The following is a 23,622-nucleotide window of genomic DNA, read 5'->3' as shown; positions in this document are numbered from 1 at the left end:
GCATCTGCATTTTACTGCCCTTTTGTTCCATCTGTGTCCACAATGTCCAGAGCAGTGTTGGCATGTAGCAAGGTGAAAGCTGAAAAGGAATCAAGCAGTGGGGTCAGAGCTGAAAAGCAGGACACTGGAAAGAGACAGGCCTGGGCTAGCATCCTGCATCCCTCCATGTCATAACTGTCTTAATAGCAGGATCCTCAGTGTCTTTGCCTATCAAATGGGGACGAGAACACGTGCTTGGGGGAGCTGTGAGAATAAATGACAGGCTGCACTGCAGAATGCCTATGCAGATTAAGCATTTCTGAGAAAAAATATTAAAAATTGTATTTTACAACTAGATTGGCATGAAGATAAATAAATTACATTAGATGTGAGAATATTTATTGAACTTAATCACTCACTTTTTTCTTCTGTTTTGAATAAACTAATACATTTTTGTAGACTCCAGATTCAACTGGGGCCCTAGGAGCTATGTCTTTGCCACAGTATCAAAGTTGGTTGTAAGTTGACCCTTGGCGAGAGATCTGTACTGGAGATGCTTTCTCCAATGTGATCAACTGCTTTCCAATGTGATTAACTGCTTTCTGGAAGTTGCTGCTCTCTGACCCTCAGAACATACACTGCCCCTACAGTTTTCCCAAACTTAATCTCCCCTCCTTCCCTGGGCCCCAGCCATCCAAAAAGTCTATGCTGCGGAGCTTCCAGCTCCTCTAATCCTGCCCGTCTCCTTCTCCATTGGAACCCATGTCTTAGTTGCCAATATCCCTCTAGTTGGGTCTTGTTCCCCTAGGTCTCTTATTCTTGTTCTGACAAGTCAACCTTGAATTTTCTGACAAATATTTCTTACCGAGGTATTAATGATAGTTTCTCCTCTCCCGCTTCTAGAGTGTTTCCATTTTGACAAGGATCTTTAAGAGCTCTATATCATAATTCAAAACCATGTATCTGAGGGAAAAATTTTGTCTGATGAAGGAAATACTTTAAAGCAAACAGTGAAATTTGAAAATCATTTATATTGTATTGGACCCGTAGTTTGGTGCCTACTATATCTGTGCATTCAGTGGGCTTTGGTGACATAATTAGAAACTTTGAAAAAGCAGGACACAGCTTATCTCTGGCACAGCCTATCACCAAAATTCTCTTGGTAAATTATTATGCTTAATGGAATATTTTTTAATGATGCCTAAATTACTCAGAATAGTGGCATTCACACATGCACTGAACATAATTCCCTCAGTTTCATTCCCCAGGATCTGTCCTTTCTCTCCCCTCATTCCTCCCCCTTCACCCCTACCTCTACCCTGCTGGTCTTCCTTCTACGTTCATGATACCCCTTCTTTCTTTTTTCTCTTTAGCTTCCACATATGAGAGAAAACACTTGGCCCTTAACTTTCTGAGTCTGGATTATTTCACTTTACATGACACTCTCTAGTTTCATCCATTTCCCTGCAAATGACATAATTCTGTTCTTCTTTATGGCTGAATAGAACTCCATTGTGTATACATCCCACTTTTTTTTTTCCCCCATTCATTGGTCGAAAGATACACCTAGACTGGCTCCATAGTTTGGCTTTTGTGAATTGTGCTTCTATAAACATGAGTATGCATGTATTACTATAGTATACAGATTTTAGTTCTTTGGGTAAATATCAAAGAGTGGCATTACTGGATCATGTGGTGGTTCCATCCCTAGTCTTTTTTTTTTATCTTTATTTTATTTATTTGTTTTTATGTGGTGCTGAGGATCGAACCCAGTGCCTTATCTCTGCAAGGTGAGCAAGCAAGCACTCTACCACTGAGCCACAACCCCAGTCCCCCCTCCCCCCCACCCTGTCCCTAATCTTTTGAGGAACCTCCATGCTGATTTCTACAGTGGCTGGACTAATGCACATTCCCACCGACAGATTATAAGTGTCCCCTCCCCTCTCCTGCCCTGCCTTCTTGCCATTGGAGTTTTAATGGGATCTCTTCTATCCTCATGGAGCCACATATCACTTTTTCTTAAGCCATTCCCCCAGCTATGCTTGGTGTGACCTGCCATCCCCACTCATAAAGAACAAACTTCACTACAGTACTCATTATTTTCTGGGCTTGGGCAGGAAACAAATTTCAGGGATAATGTTGTATATAAAGGAAAGAACTGTGGCCTGGAGAAGTGAAGTCTGATTCCTGCTTTCATTGCTTACTATGTGTATGATGTAGAAAAGTTATTCAATCTTTACAATTCAGTTTTTCTCATCTGCAAAATGGGGGCAAGGGTACAAATAGTATCCACCTTTACAGCTGTTGTGCAGAATCATAGAACCAAAGTATCTCCTTTATACTGTCAGAATTAAACGGCATTATTTATACAAAGAGCTTACCTAGAAGCCTAGTGCACATGCCCTGTTATTACTATTGTCACTTCCACTACAGCTATTGCTAATTCTCTTGCTGCCTCCACATTCCTGGTGGCCTAATGAGAGAGTTGGCACTGTTTCCCAGAGTGTGCGCTGAACTGCCTGGGAGGGGCCTGAGCACTGGGAGAATCTGGCAGAACAGGTTTTTTTTTTTTTTTTCAAAAGAGTGGAAAAATAAATCAACGGCAACAGCCCAAATCTGGAAAAAGAATGTACTCTTTTGTTTGTTCTTTACTAGTTGCAAAAGAACCTTCAAATACAGCTAATGCTGAAGTAAATCAAACATGACTGAATCTCTCTGGTTTGTGCTCTTCCTGATCTGGGGAAGACAGACTGTGGCAACTTGAGTTTCTGCTGAATGTGGTGATGGCTGACATAGTTCTAGGATGATGTTGTCTACACCAGTAAGTAGACAAAATTAGGAGTCAGCAAATCAGAGAGACAGCAGAGATGGGGAATGGCAGGAAGCTTTTCACCATGGTGTGTGTGTCTTTGTTCCTTGCTGCAAATTTGTTCATCACTGAACATGAAGTCTCAGGGAATTTGGTTAGAGCTCTTGGTTGAAAGTAACAGAAGCTAAAGTCAGCTCAAGCTAAAGTTAGCTCAAACAAACAGGGAAATTCATTGCAGATCTAACCTGGGATTGGAATCAGGCCCTCCATGTGTCTTTCCTTTCTTCTTCATTCTTCTTTCTACAGACTTACTTCCTCTATGGCTTTGGTTGACATCATAATAGCTCAGAAGTTTTGTATATCAGTACACATCCATCCAGGGAGAACCTGGTCTCACTTTCTCCAAATCTAGAATTCTCATGGGAAGGATTTACTGGGCCAGCAGGGTCAGAGTTCTCTCTGTGGTTACTAATCAACAATTGTAAAAGTCAAAACCTGTCATACTAGCATTGCACACACATTATAATTGCACACACACCGTAACTACACACCTCCTGTGAGCAGACAGTTCAGGCATGGGGTAAGGAATAACTGGAACTGGTGTTGCTTAACTAGATCACAGAGACATATCCTTCATATTAGGCTCTGGGCTGCATCCTGACCTTTTCCAGATTTCTCATCATTTTACCTGTGGTCTAAGATGTGGCTATACTCACTGCCCCTGGTCCCTTCATGCTAGGTAGACACTGTGGGCCTGGACAAGCTAATTCTACCATATTAGAGTGGGTATGACCCAGGCTTTAGAACTACACAGACATTGAATTGAAGTCCAGATCTACTGCTTACTAGCTATGTGACCCTGGACAAGTTACTCTCTAAGCCTTGGTTTCCTTATCTATAAAACAAGGATTATATTACCTATATAATGGGATAGTTGTACAGATTAAGGAAAACAAAATAATCATATTTAAAATACTTGGCATAGAATGTATTCTCAGTTAATTTTTCCTTCTTGATTAGGCTACCTACAAATTTTCAGGAGGGTGAGGGTGTGGCTATAAGTGAGAAGGAAAGAAGTGGTAGAATTTTCCATCTGGGAAGCATTATACCTCAGGTATTTTATGGTTATCCTGAGCAAACATGAAATAATTAAAGTGGGTCAGCAGCACTGAGAAAGCCACACATTGAATGATAGATTCTCATTTTAGAGACAAATCAACAAGGACCAGCGACCCAGTGATGAATGTTTTATCCTTCTAAGAAATTTATCAGTGTAAGTGTATGGTCCTTAAATCTTTCTCAATAACTTTCAAGTTTCATAAAGAAAATCTAATCACTGAGTTCATGAACTACTTAAACATGTTGCCATTTTGGAGACATGCTCCCTTTCAGAATATAACAAGCCATGCTTTTTCTATAAACTACCGTTTATTGATTCGTTACTACAGCAAGCACTGTGTTAAATTTTATATGCATTACCTCATTATAACTTAAGTGCTTGCCCCCTTTTCCAGATGAGGAAATTGAGGCTCAGGTAAATAAGTTGCCAAGGTTACATGATGTTCAGAGAAAGAATTGGAGTGTGAGTTTGGATTAGTCTGATCCCAGAATCTGAACTCCTGACAACTGTGTGGCACTTCTTCTCAACACCTTGGTTTTAGTTACAAGATTTAGAGACAATCAACAGAAGAAAGGAGTTCCTGAAAAAATGTATACCTAGAGTGTCTCACTGAATAAATGGTAATCTCATGGCTCTGTGTATCCACACAATGTTGCCCCTTCTAGCATGAAGGGGCCAGGGGCAGCAAGCATGGAGACATTCTCAATCTCAGGTAAAATGATTACAATCTGGGAATGGCCAGCATGGAGCAGAGGGACAACTGTGAACAATATGTTTTGTCATATGCCTGAATGCAAAGTGGTGGAATTATAGGAAGAAAATTAGATGCACAACAGATAGAATATCTACTTGGACCTGAGAACTATTCTAATTACCTACTTAGAGGATACTAGTGATGGCAGGATTGAAACTGTGGTGGTGGGGGGGAACTAGAAATTTTGTCAGCTTTAGACCTGTTTGTGTTTTCCCAACTTGGGCAAAAATGTGTGCATGCTGATTACCTGTAGCTTGTGTATGCATGCAGAAGGACTATTTTGGCCTGTTCCAGAAAACAACCGGCTTTAGTGACTAACCTTAGATACTGTGAGTAACTCCTTCTGTATTTGAAGGATTCTTCATCCCTTGGCCTGTGTACCAACCAATCATGGGGGCCACTGTGATCTCTGGCCTAACTGACATGCTCCTTCAGAAACATTTATTTTGTTCTCTTTGTGCTACTGTGAATTTTATTATATTCCAGACTGTGCTTCAATTGTGCTTTTGTTAAAAAATCGCATTCTGTGTGTAAATGAAAAAAAAAGTTTAAATATTAGTTGATCTTGATTTAAAGTATAACTGAATTAATATCTCAATTTTTTCTTTTTCATTCCCCTTCTGTTTTTCAGCTTCAGGGTTCCTTGAAAAGAAAACAGGTAGTTAACCTGTCTCCTGCCAACAGCAAGAGGCCCAATGGCTTTGTTGACAACTCTTTCCTTGATATCAAAAGAATCCGTGTTGGGGAGAATCTCTCTACTGGACAAGGTGGCCTCCAAGTAAATAATGGACAAAATCAAATTATGCCAGGGGCCTTGCCTATGAGTCAGGCACCCCCAAGAAAGATTAGCACACTGCCATCCCACATACATTCTCCTGGCAATGCTTTGTTTAACATGGGCTTAAAAGAGGTGAAGAAAGAGCCAGGAGAGACTCTGTCTTGCAGTAAGCACATGGATGGTCAAATGCCGCAGGAGAATCTTTTTAGTAATAGGTATGGAGATGACCCTGGAGAGCAACTGATGGATCCTGAGCTGCAGGAACTTTTCAATGAACTGACCAACATATCTGTGCCTCCCATGAGTGACCTTGAATTGGAGAACATGATCAATGCCACCATAAAGCAGGACGACCCATTTAACATTGACTTGGGTCAGCAGAGCCAGAGAAGCACGCCCCGACCCTCCTTGCCCATGGAGAAGATGGTGATCAAAAGTGAATACTCACCTGGCCTGACTCAAGGCCCCTCCAGCTCTCCTCAGTTAAGGCCCCCATCAGCTGGCCCTGCATTCTCAATGGCCAATTCTGCCCTCTCCACTTCATCCCCAATTCCTACAGTCCCTCAGAGCCAGGCTCAGCCTCAGACAGTGTCAGGAGCAAATCGGGCCCTGCCAAGCTGGCAGGAAGTATCCCATGCTCAGCAACTCAAACAAATTGCGGCCAATCGTCAACAGCATGCCCGGATGCAGCAGCAACAGCAGCAGCAGCAGCAGCAACAGCAGCAACAGCAGCAGCAGCAGCAGCAGCACCAGCCTACCAACTGGTCAGCCTTGCCCTCTTCTGCTGGACCATCCCCAGGTCCATTTGGGCAAGAGAAAATTCCCAGCCCTTCTTTTGGTCAGCAGCCATTTAGCCCACAGGGCTCCCCTATGTCCGGGGTAGCTGGCAGTAGCAACCAGTCAAAAGTAATGGCTAACTACATTTACAAGGCCAGCCCCTCAACCCAGGGTGGGCATCTGGATGTGCTCAGCCGAAGTTTTATTAACAACCCCCACCCAGCCCTGGAGCCCCGTCATGGCAACACCAAGCCTCTGTTCCATTTTAATTCAGATCAAGCAAACCAGCAGATGCCTTCTGTTTTGCCTTCTCAGAACAAGCCTTCTCTCCTACACTATACCCAGCAGCAGCAGCAGCAGCAGCAGCAGCAACAGCAGCAGAGCTCAATGACAGCTCAGCAGCAGCAGCAGCAGCAACAGCAGCAGCAACAGCAGCAGCAGCAGCAGCAGCAGAGCTCTATTTCAGCTCAGCAGCAACAGCAGCAACAGCAGCAGCAGCAGCAACAGCAGCAGCAGCAGCAACAGCAGCAGCAGCAGCAGCAGCAGCAGCAGCCACCATCACAGCCCACCCAACCCTTATCAAGCCAGCCTTTGATGAGGTCACCCTTACCACTTCAGCAAAAGATCCTGCTTCAGAAAATTCAGAATCAGTCCATCACAGGACTGGGCTATCAAGTCTCCCAACAACACAGACAGGTAAGGGCTCTACCACTCCAAACATAGAGTTCCAGAGACCATTTAGCTTGGTCAATATGCTTATGTTGGGGCATTATCAAGACCAAAAGCAGTGGTGGTTTTGATGGGTTCACATGAAGACTTCATGAGCCTATTTCTCATAGGGTGTCTAAGAGCAAGGGCTAATATTTCCTTGTGGAACATTGTTATTGGGATGTATAATGATCAAAGGTTCTTGATTATTAGGAATTGTTCATTATTAAATAAAACAAAAAGTGTTGCTACAAATCTCATGCCTTTCATGACATATCCAGTTGCCAGTCAGATTCTGATATGCTTGATGTTCATTCATCCAACCAGTTAATCAGTCATTGAGTCAATGTCCACTTCCCAAGTGCCTACATGTGTAAGATGTTGTGATTCATGCTGAGTATTAGAATAATGCCAGAAGTGATATTATGAGTATTCAATGACTGGACTATACCTCCACCAACTGACTATAATATCTTAATGCCCAACCTTCATAATAGATCCTGCCATGAGTGCATTTGGTGCATATGTGCTGATTACCAGCACCAAATGAGACATGATCCCTGTCTACAAACACAGTCAGAAGAGAGTGACAAGCTTTAAAACTATCATTTTAATACTAGATGGGTAAGAGTAATGATAAGAGAACAGAAGTTGGGTATCTTCCCTAGCAAGAGGAAATCAAGGGAGGCTTCTGGAGAAAGTAGTGCCTGAGTTAAGTATTAACTGTGATTGCCTCATGTCCTTTGATTTACATAAAATAGAGATTTACTCTGTCCTGATAGGAACAGCATAAAGAGAGAGCCCTGTGCCTTCAGAGCACATACAGGCAAGTAAGCCCTGATCCCCAAGGAAGAAACTCTTCCTGGAAGGAAGAAAGTTTGAACATTGCTTTGACATATTATTTGACAAGTCTACATTATCTGTCCATGCTCCAACATAGCACATTACAAAGCAATATGTTGGGGTGGTACGATGGAGCTGAGCCTAAGGCCAATAGCATTCTGAGAGTAGTTTCATTGCAGCTGCCCAGAAAAGAATACCATGAACTCCACAGGCTGTGTCCAAACTGACCTTTGCCCTACATATGGGTCAAGAGAAAACTAGATTCAAGGAGGATTCAAAAGCCATGTGCCAAGTAAGACTTTCGGCTCTTAGAGAGTTAAGAAACCTAAACAAACAAACAAACAAACAAACGAAAGAAATTTTAGAATTATTTAAAAACAAACTGTGAAACTGCTTTTTAGTGCTGTAAGAAGGTATTTGATTTGGATGAACACAGGGTCAGATCTTACTCTGACCTGCCTAGCTGTATGCAACTTCAAGCCTCTCAGAACCTGTTTGGACTGCTTCCTCACCTGTAAATAAGAGTGGTAATGGTATCTTCTGGGGTTCTGTTGAGAATGAAATGACATAATTCTTAGCCCAGAGTCTGTAATAAACTGATTATTACTGTGATTATCACGTAGAGATCCATAAATATCAAAATATTGTTTTTAAACAAGGACTATTTTTACATAGGAAAGACACTAGATTAAAGTAATGGGAGAAGAAATCCTATATACACAGTAATATATATTACAGTATATTACTATCTGTAATTCTTTCCCTGTGCAGCAGTGTAAGTATGTAGCAATTTGCACTCCTTGATCCAGACTTCTGACCATACAAATGGAAATTATAAATAAGATAGTAATGAGTTAGCATTTATTGAGTACCTACTCAATATCTGGGTTGACTTTTGTTGCTCTTACTGGCAGTATTTTATCTCACCCATATGAGGAAAGTACCATTATCTCTACCTTATTGATAGGAGACTTGAGGTGCAGAGAGCTTCAGTAATTTTCCCAAGGTTACACAGAAATTAAATAGCAGAGCCAGGATCCTGATGGTCTACTTTAAAGCCTACACTTTCAGCCACTAGGATATAACACTCAGAGGTAGGATTTGTTGAGAAATGAATGAACTCTGTAGACAACTGTGAGGATTCTCAAAAACAAAAAGGGTTTCTCCTTATATTGAGCCCTATTAATATAATCTCCATAGAAGATTAAGACTTTGGGGGATGAAAAAAACCTTATGTCTTTAAACTTCAAAGAGGTTAAAGAAAGAAATTCATAAAAATGTGTGTGATCGTGGACTTTCCTGAGGATAAATATTATGGAACTAACCAAAATTCACAATTTAGAACAGGAAATACACATCATTCGTGTCCCATCAGATATTTTTTGGGAGCCTCCTTGCTACCTCCAATATCCTTTGTCCTGTTTTGGAGCATAGTGTTGATATCAGCAACTGCACACATACTTCTGACCTCTTAGTCTGCATTCAGGCTTCCTAGACACAAGCACAGCAGTGAGTGATGAGGACCAAATCTGCAAACATCTTCCAGGGCCCAAAATCACGTTTCACCTTTTCCAGTGCACATTATGCCAAGAAATTTTTCTTCTCTTCAGGAAGGCCCTTAGAAATTGGTAGAAACAGTAGTATTTCAAGCTAAAGGCCTCTTCTATATAAGCAGGCACTAGCTACGCATTTAATGTTTTATTCCAGCTGTGTAGAACCACATTTTCCCTTCCAGCCCAGTGATTCTGTGTGTGACCCAGAGGTAGTCCTGCATCTGAGTTTAAGAAAATAGACCAGAGCTTTTGAAGGCGTCCAGATGAAGGCTGTGCACATGCTATTAATGGTGCTGTTGTTTGGTATAGCTACAGAATTTTCTCTAGGGATCTAGAGGACTGCAGCACATTTGATAGATTATTGCCAACACAATAATATTCATCCCATCAGAGTGATTTTTGAAAACAGTCAAAACTGGGTAATGTTGCTTTGGGTCAAAACCGAGGAATAACTATGATACCTCAAGGCTGTGTTTCAAGGGTGGTGCGTGAACTTTGTCTGAAGGCAATAAAGAAAATAAATGAATTGTTTCTCAAGATGATAGTTTTGTTTGTATGTGGTGCTGAAGATCGAACCCGGGCCGCACGCATGCCAGGCGAGCGCGCTACCGCTTGAGCCACATCCCAGCCCCTCAAGATGATAGTTTTGAGAAGCAATTTTTGTGTACATATTTCTAAGGTTTTTCTGATTCTTATTGTCTCATCCAGCATATTGCCAACTGTTCTTAACTTAGAATAGTTTTAACATTGCCATCTATACTAAACAATAAGGACGTGTATTCTTTCGCCAGAACAGCTAAATCTCTGTGACTCATGACCAAAGTCATGGGAAGAAAGGATTGGGAATTAGATAACTATTACATTTGTCAACCAAAGCATCTTACATGAAAATACTAGTCAAGTGATTTTTTTTCTGCTTGTCATACTCATTTTTCATCAAACATGAGAATATTTACTATGGGATTTGCTAACTAGAGCCCTGTAGTCTTGGAAATGGTAGAAATCTTGATTCTCTGCTACCAAATGTTAGGTTGAATTTGTTGATCAATTGCTTGCAGTTGACTCAGTAGATGACACAAAGGGGGTCTTTCTTTTAGAACTCTAAACTCAGGCAGATCCAGGCACAGGCTGAGAGCATTTGGGGGAGTCCCCAGACCCATCTTCCTTACCTGTGTACCCACCTTTGTCTCCTTGATATGAACAATGCCTGAGGTGTGAGTGCACCGTGATCAAATTGTTGGATGTAACCTTATTGCTCCATGGCTTTACTGGGAGAACACATGGCATTGGTGTTTTACAAAACATTTTCAGTGGACTCTTGTCTTGCTGATATTTTGAGGCTTAGCCAATAGAGATACCTCCTGGTTATAGTTTTCTTCTCTTCCCAATTTGAGGGTCATGAGAAAGGACAACACAGTGATATAATATATGCATTGCTGATTTTCTTCATGTCACTGAACACTTGATGAAGTGTGAGAGTTGTTGGTTGATCAGGGCTCATGAAGGTTCAATTCAAGTCCTTACCTCTTGACAAAAAAGTGATATTTTCCACAGCTATATAATTAGTCACTTAAAAGTGTGAATCTTTTCTAACATTAGATCTATGCAACTCAAGCAGATTCTGTATTCATTTTAGAATCCTTCCATGTCTGAAACTTCTGGGAAGGAAGGCAGCCAGTGAATGGATGGTTTGTTATGACTGAAACATGAATTTGTACATTTTCTCCTTAGTTTAAAGCCAAGCTCCCCAATCATATGTTATGAACCTCACCCCAGCCTCTCTACCCAGCCAAGCTGATTCTTCTTTACTTGATTCAACCTTGGGATAAATTCAGCAAGTGTCCTAATGTCCTCTTCTCCCTCTTCTTTAAAGTAATACTGCATATCTGCTATTAAAGATGAACACTCAGGAAATTGTTTTCAAACATGCCTGAGTGGTGGTGGAAGGAATCACTTTAGCTCACATATACTGACAGTACTTCTAAATCTTTATTATTGTCTGATGAAAGTGCCAGAGACAGAAGACAGAAACCTTGTATTACTAAAATTCCCATTTGAATAGGAAAATCTGGAATTCAGTGCTTTGCAATAATGTAACATCCAAGCCAGGCCATTGCTGGAGCTAGAGTTTGGCTGAAGGTCATTCACTTAAGCTAGTGCCAGGGTTCTGCTTTAGAGGCCTGAACAAGGTTAGAGGAAGTCAGGAGCAGGGAAGGAGCGAGACAAAACCAAGCCAAAGTCCTACAGAGGCTAGAAAACAGGATATTCAAGACCCAAGAATGAGGCCAAAGGATGGTGGCAAACTTCTGTTCAAAGGCAAAAGTAAATAACATGAAATCTAGAGTGAAGTTGGGATAGAGACCCAAGAGAGATCCAAGGGTCCCTGCAAGTGACTCCTGACCATTTGGTGACCTCTATCATGACTCACCTTGGCTGGGTCTTGGCAAGAGTGGAAAAGGTTGACAACAAGCACATTGTGGGATGTGTCAGGCCAGGATATTTCATCATTTGTCTTCTAAGTTTACAAGGGAAAAAAAAATTTGGTTTTAATACTCCATGACACTGATGGACACAGGATGCAGTGAGTTTCCAGATACACAGATTCATATCATTGGTGCTAAAAAATGTTTATTGGAAAAATCAGCAGGAGGGTTTTTGTTGTTTTGTTTTAACATTAGCACCCACTCTGTGCTGGGTACAAATAACCCAAATGATAGATATTCTCATCTTTACAGGCAAAGACATGAAGCCCAGAAAGGTCAAATTACTCATTCAGAGTTACAGTTAATAATTGGCCTGATTTTAAAATCTAGGGCTGTCTACATACTATGCTGCCTAAGTTAAGAAAATTGGTAGAAGAGGTTTGGATTGTGCTGTGTGTGTGTGTGTGTGTGTGTGTGTGAGAGAGAGAGAGAGAGAGAGAGAGAGATGGGGGGGGGTTGAAATTCTACTATTCTCTACATTCCTAGGCAAAAACAGTATTTGTGGTACCATTTAAATGAATTCTGCTGTGGAAAGAGATTTTCAGTCAAATTCACTGAATTTGTTTATCTGATCTCTAAGCTTCCTGGTCTGCATTACTAGGAGCAATGAACTAAAGATTCCAGGCTAAATTGAGGTCTTCCTTGCTTTTAACTCTGGCAGTAGCTTTAAACACATTCATTCATTCAAAAAAAAATTTTTTTTTGAACGCCTGCTCTGTGACAGGCACATTTTGGGTACTGATGCTACAACTGAGAACAAAGAAGAAGTTTTGGTGAAGCAAAGGGAAGCATAAAAATTTTAAAGTTTTAAAAAAATTAAATAATCAGCATTTCTAAATTGAGCTATTTTTATCATATTGCAGGCTAATATAGCAATATTCTGTTGCTAGACTAATTTACTGGTGGGCTTTTTATACCTCTTATCTTAGATGAAAATTAAAAAATAAAAAACAATCAAGGAAGAGGGCATAAAATTTAGTTTTTAAAGCAAAATATTCTGGAGTTTTATTAGATTTTTTAATGATAAAATATTGTTTATTATCTTTTTTTAACATCAAGCATTAGGATTTAAGAACTCATTCAAAGTCACTTTCATTTCCTCAGTAGGGTAAATCCCTAATTCTTGCAATCATTCATTCATATGATGAAAGTGTATTAAGCTCCTACAATGTGTTGGAAACTGGAGAATCAACATTAAATGGCCCCATTTGTACCCACTTAATCTAAAAAATTGAGAAGACACGGTACTTTACCTTAATGAGCTTTCCTCCTGAAGGAGGTATCTGTCCTGCTTAGATTCCCATTGTATGTGTACTCTATACTGTCCTGATCCTTAACAACCCAATATAGAATAGCAAAAATCACAGAGGCATTTTCCCTAAGTCAACAAGTTCAATTTGTAAACATGCTGTTTTAACCTTTTACAGAGTAGAACTCTATTTGCTAGGTATTCTACTTTTCCCTCTTATTTTATTTTGGTATTCTAGCTCAAAGCACAATGAAGTTAATTAATTAAAGTAACAACTCCTGTATCCTTCAATAAAGAAATAAACACAATAACAGGAAGAACATGTTAGCCTTAGGATCCTAATACATAGAGTTCAACTCCACAGTCAGGGAAATGGCTTCTATTCTCATTCCAAGGTCTTTGTGTGTCACATCCATCAATAAGAGCTATGCATTTAAAGCATTAGTGTGTAATTTAGCCTGTTGAATACCAAGTTTCCAACTAGGGAAAGACAGGGTATAGGGTTAAGAAATGGATTTGATCCTGGAGCTGGAAATGAAAGAGGGTTAATGGAAAATCTGACAGATATTTAACTGTAATGTGCATTAATGTAGGTGACTCAAATAATCCCCTTTGCACCCATTCTAATTAGTTTTGCCTTTTCCAGGCAGTTCTTATTGGTTTGGTAGAAGAGGGAAGTGGTTTCCTTTGGTGAAATGGAAGGAAGGAAAAAGCAGTTTAGTCAGTGCACTAATCGGTAAATTTGCACATTAATGGTTAAAGTCAGGCGCAAAGCCTTGAGATTCAGAAGGTGTTTACTTTAAGGAGTTTTAGGTCTGAAACAAAAGAATGTACAAATGTTTAGACTGCTAGCATCGACAGATGTAATGTGAGTGAATCATCTTACTCTTCTACATTGTGGTTTAAGCAGGGAAGATCCAACTTACACACACACACACACACACACATGTGGGGGCAGCTCTCTGGATACTAATTAGAGAACCCTGGCTGAATATTTGCATTTGATGCAATGAATCTGAGCAATAAAACGATGCCCTATTCTCCAAGCAATAAATTGAATTGAGCAGAATAGAGGGAAGCCAAGACTGCTTTCCTGTGCATCCTGCAAAATCAAATGTTTAAGGTCTCCCAGGATGAAAGAAGAGGGTGGCTGAGTTTATCTTTCTTTCTTCTTCTAATTCCTCCTCCCTGAATCACAAACGTTTCCCACAGTTTGTGTTTCACAGGAGCTTAAGTTCAACTCCACCTTTAGAAAAGGAACTTCACAAACAGGGAATTGTCTTGGCTCTCCTTTATTTTGTTCATTTACTTTTTTCCTTTCTTTTTTTTTATGGTATTAGGGATCGAACCCTGGGCATTGAGTAATGTTAGGCAAGACAAGGCAGGTGTTTTTTATTTGTTTGTTTTTTGTTGTCATTGTTTTGTTCTGTTTTTAGTTGAAGAGGGACACAATACCTTTTTCTTTCTCCTTCCTTCCTTCCTTCCTTCCTTCCTTCCTTCCTTCCTTTCTTTCTTCCTTTCTTTCTTTCTTTCTTTTCATTAGGATCAAACCCAGTGCCTCACACATGCTAGGCAAGTGCTGTACTACTGAGCTACAACTCCAGCCCAAGGCAGGTGTTCTTTTACTGAGTTACATTCCCATCCCTTTTTTAAAACTTTATTTTGAGAGAGGGTCTTGCTGTTGCCTAGGCTCACCTCAGACTTAGTAGGATCCTCCTGTCTCAGGCTCCAGAGTAACTGGAATTACAGGTCGGTGCTTCTTGGAAGTCCACAGGTATACAGGTCTGTGTGAGGTAAGCACAGGAGTGTGTGTGCCTCACATTCTGGACTTTGGCTCACATCTCTATTGTCTCTGGGTCTTCAGTAGTTCTCTTCTTGGTGCCACCCCCCTCTTCTTTCACTGTTGTTTCTACAGACTGATTTTGAAGTAGCCTCTTTTCTCTGAACTTGAGGTCTGTTCCATGGCAAGCCTGGAAAGGGGCAGGGCAGGGACACAGAACTGCTGGAGCTGTTATTGACAATAAGGATGAAGACACATTTCCTGGAAGAGGATCCATGTTGAGGAGACTCATGAGACTAATGAGCTGGCCGGCTCATCTCATGTCCCACAAGCCTCTGGCACAGATTCATGAATGCTGAATGGGCATGCCCGTGGGCAGAACACATCCAGAAAGCTTCTGACCATTGTCCCTTCTTGCTCAGGTGCTTGCTAATTGGTTTTCCTCCTTCAGGTCCTGCCAATGTGCGACCAGAGTGAGCATTCCTAAACAGGAATTTGATTATGTCAGCTGCTTAAACCTTTAAATAGTCTTCATTTTCCCAGGATAAATTCTAACTCCTTATGTAGTTTATAAAGCTCTATATGATCTAGCTGTTGCCAAACATACAATTTATGTATTTCATTCCCAACTTTCTCCTTTTCTGACTCCCACTCATCCACACAGCTTTCCCCCAAACTCATACACACTCTGCTCTCAGTTCCCTCCGTAATAAATGTCCTCTAATTCTTGAAAGCTACAATGCTCTCTTCCACATGCCCCACCCCTGTCTCCACATGTACTGTTCCTTCGGCCTAGAACACTCTTCTGCTCTACTTTTTCTGGCTAACCTAGTCTTAATGTATCTTAGCTAAGACTGCAGTTATTTCCTCTAAAAGGTTTCCCTGACCTTCAGATATGGGTTAGCTCCCAACTTATTGGCTCTGGGAGCTCCCTCTCCTTCCTCTCTTGAAGTATGTGTCATTTCTCACATAATTTCATTCCTGAGTGTATTTTCCCCAACTAGATGCAGGCTACTTGAAGAGGGGGATGTGTCTGTCTTGATCACCATTATATTCCAATCACTAGCCCTCTACTATGTTCTAGGGACCCAAAACATATTTGTCAGACTTATACCACTGGCCCTTGATTCTTGTCCCTGTTCCAGGGGTTTGAGAACATCAAAACAATACTCCTTCTTCCTCTTCCTCAGAAGGAAAACAGGAGCTGGCACTTCCACCTCCCTTCACACCAATTCCACCATGTCTGCCTTTAAAGCACCACTTGCCCAAGGATCTGCAGTCCTAGTTCTTCCAGTTCCTATTGTCAGAGCTGGAAGCAAGACACTTCCATCTCAGATGCCCCCTTGGCTTAACCTGTGGGTGGGAATTCTGAAGAGGCATTTTTAATGGAGGTTGAACTGATCTATAACCTGAGGAATCATATGGATAAGGGACAACCAGGAGTTTTATCAGGGATATTTTAAGTAATTATTTTCCATTATCCTGAAGGCAATGGAAAGTTGTAGAAAAAAAATACCTGTTGTTTTTTTGACAGAGGAATAACTTGTATCTAACACAAGGTAGTTGCTGAATTCATACATACTGAATACTATTGAATCAGATTTTCTCTCTAGAAAAGTTGTTCTAGTTGCAGTATAGAGATTTATAGAGCCCCTCTTAAGGGGCTCAGGCCAGAGACAAGAGGACCTTCAAATATATATAAAATATATCATATATATCATTATATAATATATATACTCAAGAACATTTAGAGATTTTGAAGTGCAGTTTCTTTGGGCCATGGGAGGAACCTCATAGAATCTTTGAGGATTAGCCCATTCTTACATCTTGCTTCTCTGGCCAACATTGTTCCCAGAAGATTGTTTCCATCAATTCTTATCTCTTTTTATCTACACTCTTCCTTTCTATCTTCAAACATGTCAAATCCCCAACATCCTTCAAAAGCAACTTTCCATCAACTCTCTACTTCTTTGAATTAGGCTCAGAACCTCAGTGATCAACATAAGGCTTAGAACCTCAGTGATCAACATAAGTTCTGTCTCTTCTCCCAGGGGCAGTTTCTGGTATACTGCATGACCATCCATGTTCCACTTCTTTTCCATCTCTGCTCCCGACACACACATGCTCTGACTATTGTAATCCTTCCTTCAACCTCCTTCTCTTCAGTTACCTTTTATCTTCCCAATAATGTTGGGACAGTGTGCTGAAGCACCTCTGCCTTGCTGCATTCTCCTTGGGGCTAAAGCCAGCAGCTGGGGTTACTGCTATCTCTGATGCTTTTGCCAGGCCTCCTTTCTAGAATTGCAACTTACCCAAGATTCAGCCATTCCTTGGGGTCCAACTCCGCAGTATCACCTCTCCTTTTGGCCAAGCACTGCTGGATTCCATCTTTTCCACCATCTAGGTCAGTGCTGTGTGGGTCTTGGAGCCTCTGGACATTTACCGCCTCTATCCCTTCTTTGAGTGCCTGAGTGCCCATAGGTTCTGCAGCCACCTCTCCTCAAGCTTTGAAGCAGGCAGCATTTTTTTCCTTCCTTAGTGTCCACAGCATAGTGCAGAGATTTCATTTAGTTCAGGTCTTATCATATGTTATTATGATTTTTTTAAGGTCTCTGGTCTAACCAAATTATGAACTCCTAAAGAGTTGGACCAGGGGATTTCTTATGCCTCTTTCTTAATTCATAAAACATTCTCTATTTATTATTGTATCCACTATTTTCTACCTTACATGGTAGAAAGTTAAGTCCATAACTTAACCTCTATACTGGACTTCAAGCTCCTTGAGACCAGGGTCTTTAGTAATTCATTTTTTCTTTTCATCCTCCATGGACTAACAAGATTATCTGACAGAAAAAAATATCAACAAATGGACAAATGAGGAGAAGAGGGAAGGCAAATGAAAGAAGTTGTGGTGTGTGTGCGTTTTCCTACATGGTCTCAAAATCAAAGTAAATTAAATGAGTTTAAATAATTTCTGATATCAGTCTAAATATAAAATGGGTGCATTTGAGAATTTACACATTACTTCCAAAATGTTGTGAGCATCTTAACAATCATATGACTTTGACTAAGTTATTTAAATTCCCTGAGACCAACTGTGTTATCTGTAAAGTGAAAATGATAACACCTATTTTACAGAATTGTTGAAATTTTTCCATGAAATAACCCTATGAGGCATTCAACAAATACAAGGTCAGCACTTTATAGGCAATTCCCAAATGTTAGCTTGCTTCTCCTTGCAAAGTAACAACTTTCCAATGAAACAATACAAACTAAATGCCAGCAGACACCTGCAATGGGGATTTTCAAAACACCCTACCTCTAACTCTTGTGTTTCTAGGCAACTAAGGCAAAAAGAAGTCCTGTGGGGATATAGATGTTTTGTTTTGTTAAATACAGAAGTAAGCATGCAGGTTCATCTATGAGAGGCAAACATTTTCCTGGAAATGAATTCAATGGTACATTTATCATTGGAAGAATTAGGTCACATAAGGGACTCCATCTTCCATTGGAAATTTTGCAAAGACACTGGCATCATTTACTTTGATGTTTCTGTTAGTAAGCCGGATTATAAAGTCTGAGGTCAAAATCTTAGACTTTAATTCTAAGTAGTCTTTTATCTGGAAAGCTGAGATAATGTAGTTACAAATACAGTGTTTTCTAAAGACCACTTCAGTGTTTTTCACACTTGGCTTTAGCCAAGCACTACTTTCCTACCCCTACTTTACCTTTTCTGATTTTCCTGTGGCACCTCCCACCTACCCAGGAACAGGATTTATTGACCTCATAACAATGCATAATTAAAATGCCTGTTACATTGCCTAGCTGAAATATCAGCTGTCTGGAATGAATTTCTGATGAACCCATGCATTGTGTGAGACGAATTAGACCTGATGAATGCCTACCTCAGAATCAGATTTTAGGGAGGACTTTCTAAAACCTCTCGATGTGCTCTAATTATACACCCCCTCCCCATACAGCTCTCTCTCCAGGCCAAAGTCATTCAAAATCATCATGAAAAAATTCAGCAATTAGCATATTACTTATTGCTTGAAAATATTTGAGCACTGCCTATATGTAGCAAGCTGTTATAAGAATTGTAATATATGAGCTTTACTGTGTGGGAGCAGCACCAGAATTAGACACACATGAAGTCTGGACCCCAACTTGTTGCTAAGTATTTTACTACTAGTCCTCAGGCCTGGTCTACTTTATTTGTTACCATTTAAAAATGTAAAATCAAAATACATTTATGATTCAAAATGCAATTAATCTCTTTTTTAATTTGGATTTTTATTTTTATCAAAGTAACACATGCACATAATTTTAAAAGATGATGCTATATGTGGAAGCAAGTCCCTGACCCCTCTTCCCTTACTCTTCTTAGTCTCTGGTAGAATTTACTTTCTTCATTATAAGTTGGTTCTTAATGGTTTTTACCATTGTATTTCTAAATGCCTATCATACCTGTGATCTCTTGATTTATTAATTTTAGGCAAGATCTAATACATCTTATTATAGTACATGAAGATTTTAGTTCTCTTTCCAACTTTCTCCTTCTCCCTTTTCATCAATATATCTAGTTAGATTTAAAAATTCACTTCAGTCCATATCAGTGCTCTAAGAATTGATGAAAAGATAAATAATATTTACTGCTGAGATAGGCTGTCTACTGTAATTATAACTCCTATCCAGGAGTTCAGTGTTTAATTTTTTTTTCACATGTGAAGTTTCTTTGACTTGCCTGCTAAGTTTTCTCTTACCATCTAACAGCTTTGCAAAACATCCCTCAATACATACTTCACTCTGATTCCTCTAGGCCATCTCTGTTCCATTTCTCTTCCAGGAGTCATCTCCTCAGGATTCCCCATTCTTCATTCTCTGACTTCATTCTCTGAACCTCCTCACTCCTATTCTATAAGGGAGTCCTTATTTTTTTATTGTCTTTTATTTCTCTGTTTATTTACACTCTCATTTGGGTGGACTAGTTTTGCTGGTGGCTTCCTGAAAGGGTGTGCGGAACGCAAAGTGTTAAAACCTTCAGAGGGGGCTGGGGATGAGACTTAAGCGGTAGTGTGCTCACCTGGCCTGCTGGGGGCGCTGAGTTCAATCCTCAGCACCACATAAAATAAAATAAAGATGTGTCCACCAAAAACTAGAAAATAAATATTTAAAAAAATTCTTTCTCTCTCTAAAAAAACAACAACAACAACAAAAAAAAACCTTCAGGGGGCGAAGTGGTAGAGCATTTGCCTAGAATGCCCAAAGCCAGTGTTCAGCTCCTGGCACTGGGGGGAAGGGGTAGGAGAATATATATATATATATATATATATATATATATATATATATATATATATATACATGTATATATACATGTATATATACATATACACACACACAGACACATATATACACATACACATGTATATAAACTCATTTGAGGTGATAAGGAAAAATAAGCATTAAAAATTATCTTTTTAACATAAAAAGAGTGCTAATAGTTTGGTTGGTGTCACAGAGTAAACAAAGAATGGATGAGACAGGAACCCTCATTGAGCACCTACTATAGATCCAGTGCTTTCTCCATCACATTCCTAAGAAATAGGAATAATTGTCTCCTCTTTACAAATGAGGAAGTTGAGAACAGAGTGGTTTGGAAATTTGTTTAAGGTCACACAGCTAGCAGATAGTAGAACTGGAATTCAAACCCTTGTGTGTGAAAGCATGCATGCATAATCCTATAATCCTTGCCCTCAAGGAGTTTGCTCAATCTTTAACCCGGTATCAAATGATTATTATTCTATGGCTCACTTTTCTTTTTTTGCAATGTGTGTGTATGTGTAAAACTTAACTTTGGTTAATGCAACATCTGTTTTTGTAGTCCTCATACATTGAGTTTTATTATTATATTTTTCCATGAACTTCTGGAACAGTTATTTCAAAGGAGGTTTCAGTTCTTTAACCCCCTTATTTCCCAGGCAGTGAGCAGTTACAATCTGATCTGGTTATAACTGAAAATATGCTAGTGGTTTTGCCCTTCTCCCTGGTGGCTTTTGGTTTTTATGCCAGTCAGTTCATTTGCTGACATTTATCACATTTAGCTCCTGCCTAAGGGACATCCAGTGTTATTGGTGGGGAATTAACAGAGTAGAAGAAATGGTGCATAGTTCTGGCCGAGTACTCTATCAGCAGCATGTTACTCCAAGCACCCGTTCCTTCAAATATGAACTGGAATGCTTCACAGAAATAAAGCAGAAGAGTCAATATAAGCGGAAGAAACATAGGAAAGGATTTAAAATGAAGGAAGGAAGACAGTATTATTGGTCTGGTTGTTGTTGTTGTTAGTGGATAAGTTGATGGTAGTTCTAATGTGCAAGCTAATTAGTACCACTGGGTGTGTTTCATTCCTGAGGGCACAGTTGAAGCCTCGCCTACTGGTCTTGACACTTCAGCCCCGCCTCTCTTTACACAAGGGAAGCTGCTTGGACAAAACAAGGGGACAGTTCTCTGTGCATACTCATAGCACTGTCCTCTGGCAGCATCCTGGTTGCTGCTCAAGTATTAATTGCTCTCAGAGGCAGAAATGCTTTCATACAATTAGACATTAGAAGCAGTTACTTGCTTTCTGAACAGTCTCTGCTTTTGAAAATGTTGGGTTCCAGCAGTTCATTTGTAATTTGGTTGTTTGGCACACCTTGTGCTTTTTTTTTTTCCATAGGAACATTAAAAAAAAAAAAAAAGACTTGTTCAGTGTACATTGATTGAGCCAGGCACAGTGGGAGAATCAGGAATACAATCTAATTAGTGGAATAGAGAATTACACGGCAAGAGACAAATATATGTCCCAGATGAGCACTTTGCTATGAAAACCCCAGAAAAGGAGCATCTTCCTCATTCTGACTCCAGATTCTAAATATAGAGACTAGCATTTTCAGCTTCACCTTCCTGGAAGAGAAAGCAAGGCTCCAGACCAAAGGAACGGGCAAAAGGAGATTAGCCAGAATGAGGCTAGTGAAGGAGCATAGAGCTTTTCATTTCCAGTGGTCTTTACTGAATGGACATTTGTACCCCGTTTCTGTCTGTTACTGCCTGTTCATACCAATGTTGGGACCTGAATTCTGTTTATTTCATTTATAAAAATTAGGGAAGTTGAGTCATCAGTTCCTACTCAATAATCTGTGAAGAAAGAAATGAGTTGGTAATAAAGGCCACCAAGGCCACCTGGCCCAGTGGTCCCCTAGGCTATATTCAGGACTCCACAGTAGCCCTGAGAGGCAGGACTCAGTAGATGACACTGTGTTTTGCCTATGTGAAGGTGATCCACAAACCTGTTTGCTTCTGAAGAGGCAACATAGTCTTAAAGTAAAGATAATTTCTAAAATAAGGCTTTACTCCACATATATGAAGAAGTTGAATTTGCCTACATACCTAAGCCAAAAGGAAAGGCAAACAGTCAGATAAATGGAGTAAAGCATAAGAAAGAGAGATCCCCAGGGAGAAGTGAAAGGAAAATTGGGCCAAAAATGCATTTCTGATCAACTCTTCTATGTAATGGCACTTTATAAGGCAATTTTAAATCTCTGATAATTTGCCCATTTCTTTTGGCAAATGCAGATTAAGTCAGCCATTCCCACAAATGTCTCCATTTGTTTTTTCTTTTTTATGTTTCATTCATTTTTTTTTATTTTAAGCTGGGAGGATGGGAGGATTCAATTTTGCTGTCATAAAATTTTTCACATTTCTCTGAATGCTTACAATGGGGGTCAAATCTACATAGATATGAATTCAACATGGATTCCAAGGCCCAAAGGTCAGGCCCCACTTGGACAGTTTTGCTATGTACAATGCTGCCAATAGTCATTTTTGTAAAGCAGCCTGAGGGTGGAGCCACGTCTGGTGAAGATGCATGTAGATTTCACTTTCATCACACTCAGAGGCAAGAGGTTTCTAACTGCCTTCGGGTCTGCATGATTTGGGAAATGGAGACCTCTCCTCAGTCAGCCTTGAGTGTACATATTCTCCAGGATAGCCACAAGCAAATGTGAGAACCCTGCCAGGTTCTTCCTTGGGGCTGTGAGGGCAGCCCTGACTTCCATGGGAATGGGATTCCCTGCCAAATTCAGATGCCGAGCCTTCCCTCAGGGACCACAGGCCGTCCTAAGTGAAGGAAATTGCTGTGAGAAGTTGAGCAAGCAGTTTTAAAGGGCTGTGTTCATGTCTCTGTGTGCACGGGCACATCAATGCAAAGAAAGCTGCCCCCCCCCACGCCCGCACACACACCCTTGCTTGCATTATGGTATACATGGAATCATACAAAATTTCATAGCAGGAAAGTCACAAGAGGGAAGCTGGTTTCTCTCTCCATGGCTGGCATTTCTGCTTGTATTTACTTTACAAGATGCACAGCATTCCTACCTCCAGGTTTCACGTATCTTTCTTTCACCCTTCAACATCTCTGAGACTCAGCCCAGATGGTACTTCAAATGACAGAGGATCCTGCATCTCAGCAATGGAGTCAGAGTAACTTTCAGTTTTAATTCTTTTAAAAGAGTTACATTTAGTCATTGCGCTGAGGTGGGAAAGAGGAGAATGCATTAACAGATTGATTCTAAAAGTAGAGACAAAGTACCCACAAAGCAGGGCTGACCAAGGTCCTCTTAAGTGTTCAAGTTTAGGGAAGCATGAGAACACTGCACAGCAAGGCCCAGCAGCTCAGGCAAAATAGCATGTGATCAGCAGCAAAGGTGCTATCTGAACAGCAATTAGTAAGAGCAGAAACATTTTTTCAC

The 23,622-nt window shown here is 40.3% G+C and overlaps 1 protein-coding gene across 1 annotated transcript in view; it reads left to right on the top strand.

Moving 5' to 3' along the window:
- Nucleotides 1-23,622, top strand: part of Maml2 (mastermind like transcriptional coactivator 2) — a 325,554-nt gene that overhangs the window by 217,386 nt on the left and 84,546 nt on the right. Inside the window, exon 2 of the mRNA XM_046462345.2 lies at nt 5,294-6,913. Within this exon, the coding sequence (XP_046318301.1) occupies nt 5,294-6,913 (1,620 nt within the window). The remainder of the gene's footprint in view (nt 1-5,293; nt 6,914-23,622) is intronic.

Source organism: Marmota monax, unplaced genomic scaffold (genome assembly GCF_021218885.2).
Source record: "Marmota monax isolate L192 unplaced genomic scaffold, Marmota_monax_Labrador192_F-V1.1 WCK01_AAM20220418_F8-fsc00104, whole genome shotgun sequence".
Lineage (NCBI taxonomy): Eukaryota > Metazoa > Chordata > Mammalia > Rodentia > Sciuridae > Marmota > Marmota monax.
Note: the sequence above shows the minus strand (reverse complement) of the source record. Positions and strands in the feature narration are given on the sequence as shown.